Source organism: Notolepis coatsorum, assembly GCF_963971535.1.
Source record: "Notolepis coatsorum genome assembly, chromosome: 17".
Taxonomy (NCBI): Eukaryota; Metazoa; Chordata; class Actinopteri; order Aulopiformes; family Paralepididae; genus Notolepis; species Notolepis coatsorum.
Genome location: NC_140181.1, coordinates 27,629,461 through 27,644,951, shown reverse-complemented (window position 1 = coordinate 27,644,951; position 15,491 = coordinate 27,629,461). Strand labels below are relative to the sequence as shown.

Below are 15,491 nucleotides of genomic sequence, written 5' to 3'. Positions count from 1 at the left end.
AGCATTTGAAATAAATGCACTTTCTGAAGAAAACACACATTGTATTTTATTCTGAAGATATATTCTTAAGACTTTGGAATACACATAATGTATTCAACCTTGTAAAACTTAATTGTGAAGATATATTCTGAAAACGTTTGGAAATACAGAAATACATATTGTGAAAACCATGGAATACATACAATCTGAAAATAAAAAAACTTTTGAATCTAAAAAAAAATTTGAATCTTTTATTTTGAAAGACTTTTTTTTTTGAAAAAAAATAAAACTTTTATTTTGAAAAAAATCTGAAAACTCCTCCCCTTCCGAAAACCGGATGTCCCGCCCTCAAAACCGGATGTCCCGCCTCCTTACATCCTAGACCAATCAGAGAAGCCCTAGGGGGTCATAAATCATCTCAAAAAGGGGGCGTGGCTACAATCCATCAAACTTTGATATATGCCCTTATAAGGTATGACATACACCTAAGTCCCGCCCCCTTAAACCTCTCGACCAATCAGAACGCTCCAATCGGCAAACGCTCAAATTCTAAAAAGGGGCGTGGCTACAATCAATCAAACTAAAAGGGGCGTGTTTTGCATAAGTTGACAGAAGCTGTATCCCACTTCTCTCTCTAGATCTATTATTCCAAATGCTATTTATAGGGTTTTGACCATAATTACACTACTGTTACTATTTTACAATGAACTATAATGAACTACGGTTCGTACAGAACATGCCAGTGTTATTATGCACAGAAGCTCATTTCCTTGTTGTAATAATATATTCTACCACTGGGCGCCAGGTACGCCTGGTCTGACCTGTGCGTAGATGTAAGCACGGAGTCAAGTTCAAATCGAAATTGATGAATCCCACTCTTTGCTTAGAAATGATCGTACGCACAGGGTAAGCACAGATCTGTGCGTAGAACACGTTGATGAATGAGGGCCCAGGACTTTCGTGAAGTAATCCCTGTGGAGAACCTGATTCCCTGTACGAAGCTGCGCCTCGTTTATCTGCCCGCTTTGCGCGTTGCGCTCTGGTGAGTTTTTGGAAACAGTTCTTTTTGGATCACCAGTTTTTTGTGTGTTTTTGAAACACCGAAGAGATCCCGTTTTTGTTATACTGTTCTCACCTATTTTTTGTGTTGGATTTACACTTTGGATTACTGTATTGTTTTTTCTCTGGACTCTGCTAACTGTGTGTATCACACCGAAGATCAAGTCACTTGGATATTTATTTGGATCAGTCACCTCTCTGTTTCTGTTGTGCGCTGGGCTAACTCGGATTTCTCTCTCTCTCTCCGTTTCCACCTGGAGTGAAAGCTGGGAGGATCTGCAGAGCGGCTTCAGACGTCACAAGCTAATTCCTCACCACCAACTACTGGGAGAATCTGCAGAGCCGCAACAATCTTCACATGCCAGATTCCCCGTTTGTTCTGTTGCTCAACCTAATTCAATCTTGTGACTCTGAGAATAAATACGCCCTTGCTTTGGCTAACTCTGAAACAACTCTCTCTGTGCCGTTGCGCTTGAGGTCGGTTACAAACCCTAACAATATGATTTGATTTGAGTTAACTTTTGATGTGTCTATATTTAACATATATTGTAGGTGTTGTCCAACAGATGTTGAATATGATCGTTGTGTGTTTATAATACAAATAAACTCTTGGTGATAATGATATTATGTCTGCGTTGCCAAAATGCTTTGCATTATTTAGGCCTATTTTGTGAAGAAATCTACCACCATGGTCAAAACTAGTGTTTTTTTTTTTTTTACAACAAACGTACAAAAATAATATTCACTTTTAAGAAAATGAAAAACTGTAAATAAAAAAGAGTATTACTTCAAAAGATATAAATAAGGATTTACATAAAATAAATTCTGAGAACCCTCTCCTCACCCTCCTGAGGTCCAAGCCACTGCTACTGTCGATCTAAACTTACAGTGGTCTTTAACTGTACCGCCAGACTATTCCACATTGTAATTGATTGTAATTGTTGTCTCCTTCGCTTCATGCATGTTAGTTGTCAAAAGCTCCAAATACACAAAGTCCACCATGCTCTGAGAGCAAGCGAATGAGGCGGTTTCCAGTGCATAGCTACCAACTTCTTAGCTGCTGTCAGCCCAGCGACAATAATTCAGAATTAACACATTGGGCAAATCTCAAACGATTCTGAAGGTTTTGCAGCAACCGACACCCAGAAACTAGCCACTGGGGGACACTCAGAACGTAATAGTAATATGTCAGTAATAGGGAGGTGTAGTCTGACGTCACTGGTCGTTCCACCCGTATAAGGTTTTATCATTGGGAAAATGGATTATCGACTATTGTAACAATTCTGCCACATGGAAATCGAAAAGCTTTCCATTTTTGCACAAAATGAGTTCCCTTCTATCACTAAGATAATTTTTGGTTGAAATCAAATGTGGCGATTTTATCATTTTGATTAATTGCGAATATTTTCATGTTGAGCTATAGATTGTGGATGAATAAGCACAGAAAGGTACACCATGCAAATGTTAATGCTTTATGGCATTATGGCATGCTTTATGTTTTAAACAAGACGATTTAGGCGACGTGTCCACAGACGACGTTTTTTTTAAGGCGGACCGCTTTGAAAATCAAAAATATGCATACTCAGAGCGTTTCCAGAGCGTCTCGCGACTCCGCCACTTGCTCGATTTAGATTGGTCGGTCGAAAAAAGTTACCTTGATGAGCGGCACTCCTCTCCAAAAGTTTAACGATTTTCAACTTTATGCGCTGGGAGCGCTCCGCCCCAAAAACGCTAGCCGCCAAGAGCGCTAAAACGCGAGGCGCGGCGCTGGGAAAAGGAGCGCGCCTGTCGCGTCTTTAGCATAGAAATGAATGACAGAAAGGAGCTGACAACTCATAAAAAGCTGGCTGTGGACACGTCGCCTTAGAAATGGGCAATTCTCGAAGTCAACTTCCTGTCTGTTGTTGCTACGCAACTACGGCGTGGGGGAAACATGCACCCCGGGTACATTGTGAACGCTTCATTTAGTGCAGAAACGGATCGGAAAAGCGGCAAATTAAACACAATCAAGGGTAATTTTCTTCAGGTCTCATTCTCCAACATTTCCCAAAGTCTTCTCTTAGGGCAACCATCTTGGAACCGACTGAGACAGAATCAACAACAAGTAGCCTACAGCCTGATTCCCCAACGCGTGGGGAAGCTGTCTTAATTAAGTGACCCAAACAATCCCAGCTGGGATGCCGCGATGAGGAATGTCATGCACTATGAACGCGCGTTCCCGTCTAGGTCATTTGCATACAAGACACGCCTCCGAGAGCTCCTTATAAACCAGGCTTGGGAGGTAGAGCAGTCGCCTGGTAATCCGGAGGTTCTCGGTTCAATTCCCGCTCCTCCTGGGCAGCGTGTCGAAGTGTCCTTGAGCAAGACACTTAACCCCTAATTGCTCCCGATGAGCAGGTTGGCACCTTGCATGGTTGCCTCCGCCGTCGGTGTGTAAATGTGTGAGTGAATGGGTAAAATGTGAGGTTATTTTGCAAGTTTGATTCTAGTTATTTCAAACTCCAGCTTCTGCCTTTTCTTCTGTGCCGCAGCACATTCAAGCAGAGCTGCGTGTGCCGCCTATTGTCTAACACGTGTTGACGAAACGTGCATGTGTTGGCGATCATGTCCAACATCTTGACGCCTACTTGTGATGTACTGTCATTTGCTTTGACAGCATCTTGCGGGTCAATTCTACATTATACTCTTCTTGCAGTGAAGGTTCACACACATCTGCAATCCATGTTTTAGTTGCTTTCACGAATTCTTTGGTGGATGCCATTTTGAGTTTGAACCATTGTTCTGGATCAAATATTTTTTCATCTTCAGGCAAAAGGCAACTTTGTTGTTGAGGCAACTAAACTCATCTAAATGACGAGTTAGCGTTAATGTTAACTAGTGTTGCAGGTTGACATGACCCTGCTTATAAGACTGTTCTGTTTGTGCCCATGTCTTTTTGTGGATTACTCTGGTAACAAACTGTATAGATTATTCTGTGGATTATCCCTTTTTCTGCCCAAGGACTAACTAAAGGTCCAATTGGAATAGTCCACTGAACGTGAAATGTGGGTGATAATAAATATAGGTGAATATAGATATTTAATTGGATAGGCCCACATTTACATGTAGACAGGTTTATTTGAGTGAAGGAATTAAAAAAAATAATGTTTTAACACAAATTCAAATGTGTAAATAGAGATTTCACAATACAGTAAATTAGTAGCCTGAAGTTTAAGTTCGATTGTATATAAGAAAGATAGTCTACCCTCAAACGAACAAACCATTCTAAATGTTGTCAAGTCGACACAGTTCATTCATCTCTCAGTACATGTTACACAGCATTCGAGTTGCCAGATCGGACCATACCACTGGTGGTAATGCTTTCAAGCTTGCATTTTTGTGACATTTCGAAATAAAAGAGAAATGACGAAGACATAAAAACAGGTAAAATCACACATATACAAATACGATACATAGGTATTTTAAACTTGAATATCTGACGTTAAATGGACATCGTTTCCCTTTTATATCGGCTTCCCGATTCTAGTGGGGGATGGACCAAAACGAAGCTGGCAATCCGGTATTCCATCTGTCAAAAAGAAATCCTGTCATTGTGGAGGAGAGGAGACCGTTGTTGTGTTTCATCATCACACGCTGGACTTCATCATAGGAGACCTTGACATTAATAGTGACACATCTCGATTCAACATGGGATCCGGGGAGAGCACGACCAGGAAGGTGACTTTCGGTGTGGATGACGAGGACAGAGTGAGGATCCACCGCGGAGTCAAGGTAACTAACGCGGCGCTGCTAGCTGCTAACGACACCGGGAGGAGAGGATGCTGCTTATAGACACGTTAGCTTGTTTGGTTGTTGTTAGCTGAGCTCCATTGCATTGAGTGCAGTTGTGATGCACCGTTAGCTGGTGTTGGCATACGTTCATTGTATGACCAGACGATTAATGTTTAGTGCGTGAGGAAGGTGTGGAAAAGGGATACAACAAGGGTGGGGTGGGGCGTTAGGTAGCCCCTTCCGTGACTGTGATGCACCGAGTGAATACACCGTCCCTTATACCTCTATTAAAAAACCCTACAATTAAGTCCGTCTCGCTTTTCTCTATCAAAACGCTTCTCGTACAGGTGCGCACAGAAATGGCAAAGGTACTCACAGTTGCACGAGGGTCTCGGACAGACAAACGCTAGGGTTTTAAAGCTCGGTGTTGCTAATAAACATTTTAAATATCTTTTTGAAACTGGTCAACACGGCTCAAAACGTGACCACAGCGGCTCAAAACGTGATCACAGCGCAGGCGCATCAGGCACCCAAAGCCGGAAATAAAGCCCCTTTGAGCCGTGTTGACCAGTTTCTAAAAGATATTTAAAATGTTTATTAGCAACGTCGAGCTTTCAAACCCTAGCGTTTGTCTGTCCAAACCCCTCGTGCAACTACGAGTACCCTTGACATGTCTGTGCGACACCTGTACGAGAAGCGTTTTGATAGAGAAAAGCGAGACGGATTTAATTGTAGGATTCTTCAATCGAGGTATAAGGGACGGTGTATTCACTCGGTGCATCACAGTCCTGAAAGGGGCTAGGCGTTAGGTTGTCAAGGCAGTGGAGACTGACCTCTGCGCTGGGACTGTCAGCCAACCAGAGCCCATGCTGTCACCCATGTGACCATCTTAACATAAGATAAGATATTCCTTTATTGATCCCCTTGGGGAAATTCTGGCGTCGGGGAGGGGGGGGGGGGGGGGGGGGGGGTATGGGCATGGTAATAGTAGAAATACATAAATATACAATTATAATGAAGAAAGGTGTGGCTTCATGAAGTTATATATTATGCTTTAATGTGCTGATAATAACAGAATTATATTTTCATAGGAATTTAGGTATTTGTCTTGGTGTTTGCTCGCACAAAGAGGCCACAAATGAACACCTAGAATCATATAAAAGGGAATATAAAAAATATATATAAAACCAGTGGAGTCTGGAGGTTATTGTGCAAATGCAGAGGTCAGAGGTAAAACATATAATCTGAGAGGTGACAGTATTAATGAATGCATGAAAAACATTTTATTTAAAATGGACACCACAGCTACATTGGACCAGTCACAGTGGACAGACCAGACCAGTTGTTTTGCATGTTTATAGCACAAGTGCTAGTTTGCAACACTAGTCCATTGAGGCTTTTCTAAAAAATAGAATAAAATTAACAGTAAAATACAGAATTAAAATCACAAATCAGAACAAATAGTTACCAGAGCAAGAGTCCATGATCAAAATAACAAAACAAGTCCACGTCTACATATGTGAGCACTGCTGCTTTGATTTCAGCCATACCTTGAGTCCTCTGCTGAAGACGTTGGCATTGGACTCCAGTCTTAAACCAGTAGGCGTAGGAGCGTAATACATATAATCTGAGAGGGGACAGTATACAGTATTAGTATTGCAAATATAATCTGAGAGGTGACAGTATACATTATTAGTATAATACATATAATCTGAGAGGTGACAGTATACATTATTAGTATAATACATATAATCTGAGAGGTGACAGTATACATTATTAGTATAATACATATAATCTGAGAGGTGACAGTATACATTATTAGTATAATACATATAATCTGAGAGGTGACAGTATACAGTATTAGTATTGCAAATATAATCTGAGAGGTGACAGTATACATTATTAGTATAATACATATAATCTGAGAGGTGACAGTATACATTATTAGTATAATACATATAATCTGAGAGGTGACAGTATACATTATTAGTATAATACATATAATCTGAGAGGTGACAGTATACAGTATTAGTATAATAAATATAATCTGAGAGGTGACAGTACAGTATTAGTATAATAAATATAATCTGAGAGGTGACAGTATATACAGTATTAGTATAATCAATATAATTGAGAGAAGACATTATATACATTATTAGTATAATAAATATAATCTGAGAGGTGACAGTATATACAGTATTGGTATAATAAATATAATCTGATAGGTGACAGTATATACAGTATTAGGATAATCAAAATAATTGAGAGGAGACATTATATAGATTATTAGTATAATAAATATAATCTGAGAGGTGACAGTATACAGTATTAGTATAATAAATATAATCTGATAGGTGACAGTACAGTATTAGGACCATAATAAATAGTATATATAATTTGCATTGGTAGAAGGAATATCAGGAACAATAACTTTTGGCACACTAATCTACCCATGCAGGGTGTATGACAAGCATAAACCCAAAAGCAGTTGAGTAAAAGGTAATCAAAGGTAATAAAACATTTTTGTCCTCTCAAATGGAAATACTAAATTAAGTTTAGACTTTAGGATAAATAAATATTGTGAACACCTGTTTTCTTTATTCCTTGTCTCTTCCTTCTATTTCGATCAGGACTTTCTGTCATAACTGCAGCAGATTTATGAGGCTGCTTAACGATGATTGACAGGTCTAATAATAGCTAATGTTATGAGAGTATCACATTATTCAAATTAAACATTTACAAACCTCTGATTATTAATTGTGCATTGGAAGGCTATAAACTAACCCTTAGCTGTAAAACAACAAAGGCGCATTTCATGCTTATCGGACCCTTTTAGAAAAAGCTTTTAACAATGAACTTAATAAGAAAATAATTCATGATTATGAATGAAGCACATAATCTCTGCCATGATAAAATCCACACCTGGCTGGTTCATTGCTGGTACCCTGCTAACCTACCTACCAACTGGTCAGCTACATTAAAATGAGTTTAGTTAGGGTGTTATCACAGTTTAGCTACTAACGGTAGTCTGTTAATAACCTCAATCACATATGCATCAGAAGCTCCTGTCTGTATAAATCTGGCATAACATTAACTTAACTTGCATACAAATACATTATTGAATACATCAAATGAAATGTACATTGAAAATACATGAAACATTAGCTAAATAACAACACAACAATGAAGGAGTGGTCTGTCCATTCGCCACTATGCTAACTGTTATGAAGGAGTGGTCTGTTCATTCACCACTATGCTAACTGTTATGAAGGAGTGGTCTGTCCATTCACCACTATGCTAACTGTTATGAAGGAGTGGTCTGTTCATTCGCCACTATGCTAACTGTTATGAAGGAGTGGTCTGTTCATTCGCCACTATGCTAACTGTTATGAAGGAGTGGTCTGTCCATTCACCACTATGCTAACTGTTATGAAGGAGTGGTCTGTTCATTCACCACTATGCTAACTGTTATGAAGGAGTGGCCTGTTCATTCACCACTATGCTAACTGTTATGAAGGAGTGGTCTGTTCATTCGCCACTATGCTAACTGTTATGAAGGAGTGGCCTGTTCATTCACCACTATGCTAACTGTTATGAAGGAGTGGTCTGTCCATTCACCACTATGCTAACTGTTATGAAGGAGTGCTCTGTCCATTCACCACTATTCTAACTGTTATGAAGGAGTGGTCTGTTCATTCACCACTATGCTAACTCTTATTAATAATAAGGAGTGGTCTGTTTATTCACCACTATGCTAACTGTTATGAAGGAGTGGTGTGTCCATTCACCACTATGCTAACTGTTATGAAGGAGTGGTCTGTCCATTCACCACTATGCTAACTGTTATGAAGGAGTGGTGTGTCCATTCACCACTATGCTAACTGTTATGAAGGAGTGGTGTGTCCATTCACCACTATGCTAACTGTTATGAAGGAGTGGTCTGTTTATTCACCACTATGCTAACTGTTATGAAGGAGTGGTGTGTCCATTCACCACTATGCTAACTGTTATGAAGGAGTGGTCTGTCCATTCACCACTATGCTAACTGTTATGAAGGAGTGGTCTGTCCATTCACCACTATGCTAACTGTTATGAAGGAGTGGTGTGTCCATTCACCACTGGGCCCTGGCCATATTGCTAACACGTACTACACAGTGACATAATGACCTTTCCTTATTTTATAGTTTCCTTTGATTGATTGATTGATTGATTGAAAACTTTATTAACAGATTGCAGAATGGGTACAATACAGTACAGCTCAATTCAATACACACAATTGTAAAGGGGATGCAGACCAGAGAAACACGTTCGTCTTGTTTACATCAGGGTCCCCCATTTTCAATTCATCAGGACATGACATACATGATGACATACAGATAGACAGTACCGTGACCTTGACCGCAGTGTGGATAAAAAAAGATGTGTCCTCCTTCACCCCTGCTCCCTTCTCGTAGCCATGGCAACCACCCAACACCAGCATGTGTTAGCGTGTTTAGACTGGAGATCTTGGCTAGCTCACCTATAGAATTAGAACAGATCGAGAGGACATTCACATGCAAACCGACTGGGTGCTGGACTTACTAAATAAAACCTTGTGCACAAAATAGTCTATCTTCAAGGTAGGTCAGTACAAAGCAGTGGAGGAGGAGGAGTCACGGAGGAGTAATGCTGCATGTGGGTCTACTGTATGGCTGCCATAGAATATTTGATGTTGAATGTTGTAAGACCTACAGTAGGCCTTGTACTTTAATCAAATGGTATACAAATATATTATGATACCTACATGATGTAGGCCTATGTGACTATGTATCCAGTGTTCACCCCCACCTCTCTCTCTCTCTCTCTCTCTCTCTCTCTCTCTCTCTCTCTCTCTCTCTCTCTCTCTCTCTCTCTCTCTCTCTCTCTCTAGCTTTCAGAAGACGTTCTTCAGAGGATGAGGGGGGTAGCCAACATTCCACCACAGCGCTTACCTTCACCCCCCTCCCCCGCACCCCAGAAAGTCCCAGGTACCGTTCGCTCTTCATCACCCTTCACTTTAAAAACGTGACTCACCATGACTTTGGCTCATCAACACTTATAGAGGGCACCTGCATGCGTCCACTACTGTCCACTATATGTTGATACACAGGACAGCTTTTTGGTGTTGAACAAGCAGACGTCTCCTCATGTTTGTACTGACCGCATGGGAACCTCCTGTTTCCCAGATACTTTCTATTATGTTTCCCTCTGTCTCACTTAATGTCCAGCTGGGAGCATGTTGCCGTGTTGTGTTTCCCAAAAAGTAACCCAGTGTATTGCTACCCTTTAAGGCTCACATAGTCTAGAATTGCAGGGTGCATACACCAGTCTGCAGTCCTTTCATAGTCCAGGTGTACTAGCTCTCTGATCAGTTTGCATGCCGCGCCATATATATATGACGCCAGTATGTTAGTAGTATGCGGATGCTACATGTAGGTATGAGCAGACAGACCGACTGACTGGTGCGGGGAAGTCCGATGCTGTTGCTATGGGTTCTCAGTCCAAGTTAATAACAATTGCATGCATTATGGTTATGATCCTGTAATGCATACGTGGTTGGTAACTTGATAATATTGTGAAAGCACGAGAGGAAGTTCTCTACATTCTGTCCATCAGGGACATAGCAGACAAGTGGGAGTGTATTCATCTAATCTTACCAACCTGCTCCACTACCCAGAAAGACAGAGGTGTCATGTATCTGTCAATACATGACCGTAAGACGTTTAAGAATTCATTGTTCGATGGCACTGGCATTTCATTTCACCTCGATGTATTACTTCCCGGTGCAGCTTATTGCTCCACATGTAGCAATAAGCAACCTATAACAAAAAAAACAAATACACATGCTTACAACATTTACAGTTATGTTATTCGTCCAGCCTCGATCCATCCCTCTCTTCTCCAGGTTCCTCTCCCATTCCCAGCCCCAGTCCTCGGCCCGAGCCCAGCCCATCGACCCAGAGCAAGCCTAGCTCGAAACCTCAGAGCCAGCCCAGCTCCAAGCCTCAGAGCCAGCCCAGCTCCAAGCCTCAGACCCAGCCCACCTCCAAACCTCAGAGCCAGCCCAGCTCCAAGCCTCAGACCCAGCCCAGCTCCAAGCCTCAGAGCCAGCCCAGCTCCATGCCTCAGAGCCAGCCCAGCTCCAAGCCTCAGACCCAGCCCAGCTCCAAGCCTCAGAGCCAGCCCAGCTCCAAGCCTCAGAGCCAGCCCAGCTCCAAGCCTCAGAGCCAGCCCAGCTCCAAGCCTCAGAGCCAGTCCAGTACCAGAACCAACACCAGTAAAACAGCATCCCCCGCCAAGGAGGAAGTATGCAGGTGAGTTTATAATAGAATGAAGATAGTATTGGTTTCCATGCCTTCATGCTGCAGAGGTAGCGTACGTCCATACAGGAAGTTGACCACGTGCTAGATATAAATGGTGGATGATGACAAAAGTAAAACAGGTCTGTCCGCACAGGTTCCCAAACTTTTTTGAACCATGAAGGCACCCATGAATCTTTCCTCTTTCTCCAAGGCACCCCAATTCTTTGAAGAGTTAACAAACAGACCTTATACTACAGTAAAAACAAATCATTATGAATTTTAATTATATTATTGATGAATAATATTATGAATAGGTATGTTATTTTGTTTTGGCTGAAAATAATTCCTTTGTAAAAAATGAAATAACAATGCACAAACAAACCTGAATGGGATGGTTGATTGATTGATTCATTGATTGATTTTTTATTTAGTAGAAATATTACAAAGAGCATGTAGTACAGGGATAACACATACAGTTATTAAACTTTTATCCAATGAGTTTTAACAGGATAATAAAAGCATGGGCAAGAATGCATTAGCTCAGTCAAACATTCATTAAATTAAAAACTAAAAAAGATGTATCAGAGCTTAAACTAAAAACGAATCATGATGAATTGGTTGGTTCTGTTTAAAATTGCTAAGTGAGTTACTACAATTGCAATCAAGAGTTCAAATCCATTGAACAAATAATCGTATTCCTGTAAAACTGAAATAACAAGACTACCAATGAAACTTCAACACCATTCATTTTAATGATTGATGAACAATATTATGAATAGGTATGTTATTTTGTTTTGGCCGAAATAAATGAAATAGCAATGCACAAACAAACCTGAATGAGATATGGCATGTACATTTGACCAAATTTATTTCTCCAATGAGTTTTAACAGGATAATAAAAGTAATTGATGTTCATGCATGGGCAAGATAATGGCAAGAATGCATTAGCTCACTCAAACTTTCATTAAATTAAAAACAAAAAAATAGGTTATGCATTTAGTGGGCCTGCTTTTGGGAGCAGTCTCTTTATGCGGGGAGAGATAGTGTACAGCGCAACACGCAGGTCCTCTTCCACTGCCAGCCAGTGTCTTGTCTGCCAGATAAGCAAGCTTAATCCACCACCTCATGCTCGGACCCCATCTCATTGCAGAGTATGCTGAACAGCCGTGACAATTTTCACCACTTGGTCCAAGACCTCAGTGAGGTCTGGGGGCATAGCCTTGGCGACGAGGGCTTCTCGGTGTAGCATGCAGTGGGTTATCTGCACATCTGGATTGTCCCTTCTCACGTTAGTTCCAAAGACCTTCACGCTCCCCGTCATTGACACAGCCCCGTCTGTGCAGACGCTGACACACATTCCCCAGTTAAGACCCCGCTAGGGCTGGGCCATTCATTGATTTTACCGATTAATTCGAATTCATGATTTAGGACGATTTTAATATTTTTTTATCGGTTTTCAAAAAAAAGAAAGACATTTATTTTTTTCAAGAGTCACCTTTTATTTTACAAAAAGGGATGTTTGATGAAAGTTAGATTTGCACTTTATTAAATTCATTCTTGTTTGATGATCAAGAGGCACATTTTATTTGTTTTAAGTGAAGTTTGGTGAAAAAGTTATTGCACTATTAATCCCAATAGGGACATTCATCTTTGTTTGATCAAGAGTAACCTTTTATATATATATATAATTTTCTAAAAAAAAATTTAAGTGAAGATTGGTGAAAGTTAGGTTTGCACTTCAATCCCAATAGGGAAATTCATCTTGGCTTGATAATTTCTTTGTGTCAAATAAAAACAAAGCTTATTTGAATGGTTTCCTTGGTGTTTCTAGTTTTTAAGAGAAAATAATCGATTAAAATCGTAAATCGGATGTGGTGTGAAGAAATCGGAGATTTTATTTTTAGGCCATATCGCCCAGCCCTAGACCCAGCTCTCTCAGGTATTCATCAGTGACTTTGAAAATCTCATCTCCGGTTGCACGTGTCTTTGCAAAAAGATAAGTTATCCTCAATGGATTCTGCATCAACATTGGCAAGGAGTTGTCAGTGGCCACTAATGTCTGTTGGAGGGGAGGGCCGGGAGCCGCGCCCCCACTGCAAAACAAGCTTTTTTTTTTACTACACAAAATATATATATTTTTTTTTCCGGATTACCAATTTTTTTTTTTTACCTACTTTTTCTCCTCCTTTTTCTGTGATTTTTCTCCCATCCCAATTTCCTCTCATGCCAATTCTCCCTCCCCTGTCCTGATCGTTGCTCGCATGTGCCCCCCACAATAAGCAGTAGTCATACTGGCCAGCAGCATAACTAGTAAGAGTATAGATATAGTATCTATCTACAGATATGTAAAAGGACTATGTGCAGGTAAATACAGACAGATGTCGATAGATTATGCGGTGAGGATAAATATATATACTGTATATGGTACACTATAATACAGTATTATTGTACATGCTATCATACAGAGCTATGGGTTATATGCAGGTGTATAAGTAAGTATATAGAGGGGTTATATGCAGTTATGTTCAGACAAATATGTATATATATATATTAGGGATGTCCGATATTATCGGCCTACCGATATTATCGGCCGATATCGGCATTAAAATGTGATATCGGTTGATATCGGTATCGGAAATTAAGAGTTGGACAATATCGGTATATCGGTATCGGTAAAAAAGCCAATATCGAGCATCCCTAATATATATATATATATATATATATATATATATATATATATATATATATATATATATATATATATATATATATATATATATATATATATATATATATATATATATATATATATATATATATATATGTGGTAAATATAAATGTAAATATGCACTATATATGCACTATATATAGCACTGTTGTCCATGCTATCATACAGAGTACATGGGTAGACTATAGTATGAGGTGGTAAGATTATTATGATAAGATTATTATGATTACAGTGTAGGGCAGTTGTAGACAGTGAAAGTAGTAGGTAGGTATACATTTAGTATAGGCAACAGTTCATAGTCATACAGTATGGGTAACAGAGCCTAGGGTGTAGGCAATGGAGTCAGAGTTCAGAGTTCATATGGTATGGGGGGGGGGGGGGGGGGGTGTCAATGTGGCACAGAGTTCAGAGAGATGACAGCTGAGGGAAAGAAGCTGTTCCTGAGTCTGTTTGACTTGGAGCGCAGGTTCCTGTAGCGTCTCCCGGAGGGGAGGAGGGCAAACAGTCCAGGATTGGGATGAGAGGTGTCCATGACAATGCTGTGTGCCGAGACATTGTTTGTGATGGATAGACTCAATAGTACTAGGGAGTGATGTAACCGTGATGCGTTGGGCGGTTTTCACCACCCTCTGTAGTGCTTTCCGGTTTGAGGCAGTGCAATCGCCGTAAGAGACTGTGATGCAGTTGGTCATGAGTATACTTTCCGGGCACACCGGTAAAAGTTAACCAGAATCTGAGGAGACATGTGTGTCTCCTCAGGAAGAAGAGGCGCTGGTGAGCCTTCTTGACCAGTGATGAGGTGTTGAGGTTCTGAGAGAGGTCCTCGGAGATGTGGACCTCTGTTCTGTTGATGTGGACGGGGGCATTCACGCTGGCTCTGGTCTTCCTGAAGTCCACGATGAGCTCCTTGGTTTTCTTGGTGTTGGGGGTCAGGTTGTTGTCGGCGCACCACGCCGCCAGGGGCTGGACCTCCTCCCTATAGGCAGACTCATCGTTGTTGTTGATGAGGCCCGCCAACGTTGTGTTGTCTGCAAACTTGTGTCGGTGCCGTGTATTGTATGTGTACTTCAGTAGTACAGTACTTTATAGAGAAATGTGTACTTCAGTAGTACAGTACTTTATAGAGAAATGTGTACTTCAGTAGTACAGTACTTTATAGAAGAATGTGTACTTCAGTAGTACAGTACTTTATAGAGAAATGTGTACTTCAGTAGTACAGTACTTTATAGAGAAATGTGTACTTCAGTAGTACAGTACTTTATAGAGAAATGTGTACTTCAGTAGTACAGTACTTTATAGATAAATGTGTACTTCAGTAGTACAGTACTTTATAGAAGAATGTGTACTTCAGTAGTGCAGTACTTTATAGAAGAATGTGTACTTTAGTAGTACAGTACTTTATAGAGAAATGTGTACTTCAGTACAGTGGGGCGGCGTGGCTCAGGGGTAGAGCGGGTCGTCCAATGATCGAAGGGTTGGTGGTTCGAATCCCGCTCACGCCCATGTCCATCCCACTGCCGTTGTGTCCTTGGGCAAGACACTTAACCTACTTGCCTTGTATGAATGTGTATGCATGTGAATGAATGTTGGTGGTGGTCGGAGGGGCCGTATGCGTTGATTATTCGCCACGCTTC

At 40.6% G+C, this 15,491-nt stretch overlaps 1 protein-coding gene across 1 annotated transcript in view; it reads left to right on the top strand.

Moving 5' to 3' along the window:
* Positions 1 to 4,719: 4,719 nt before the first annotated feature.
* Positions 4,720 to 15,491, top strand: part of LOC311243986 (uncharacterized protein) — a gene marked incomplete at its 3' end in the record, with an annotated part of 126,409 nt that continues 115,637 nt past the window's right edge. Inside the window, exons 1-3 of the mRNA XM_084333394.1 lie at positions 4,720 to 4,809; positions 9,719 to 9,815; positions 10,733 to 11,141. Coding sequence (XP_084189520.1) covers positions 4,726 to 4,809; positions 9,719 to 9,815; positions 10,733 to 11,141 — 590 coding nt within the window. The 5' untranslated portion in view covers positions 4,720 to 4,725. The remainder of the gene's footprint in view (positions 4,810 to 9,718; positions 9,816 to 10,732; positions 11,142 to 15,491) is intronic.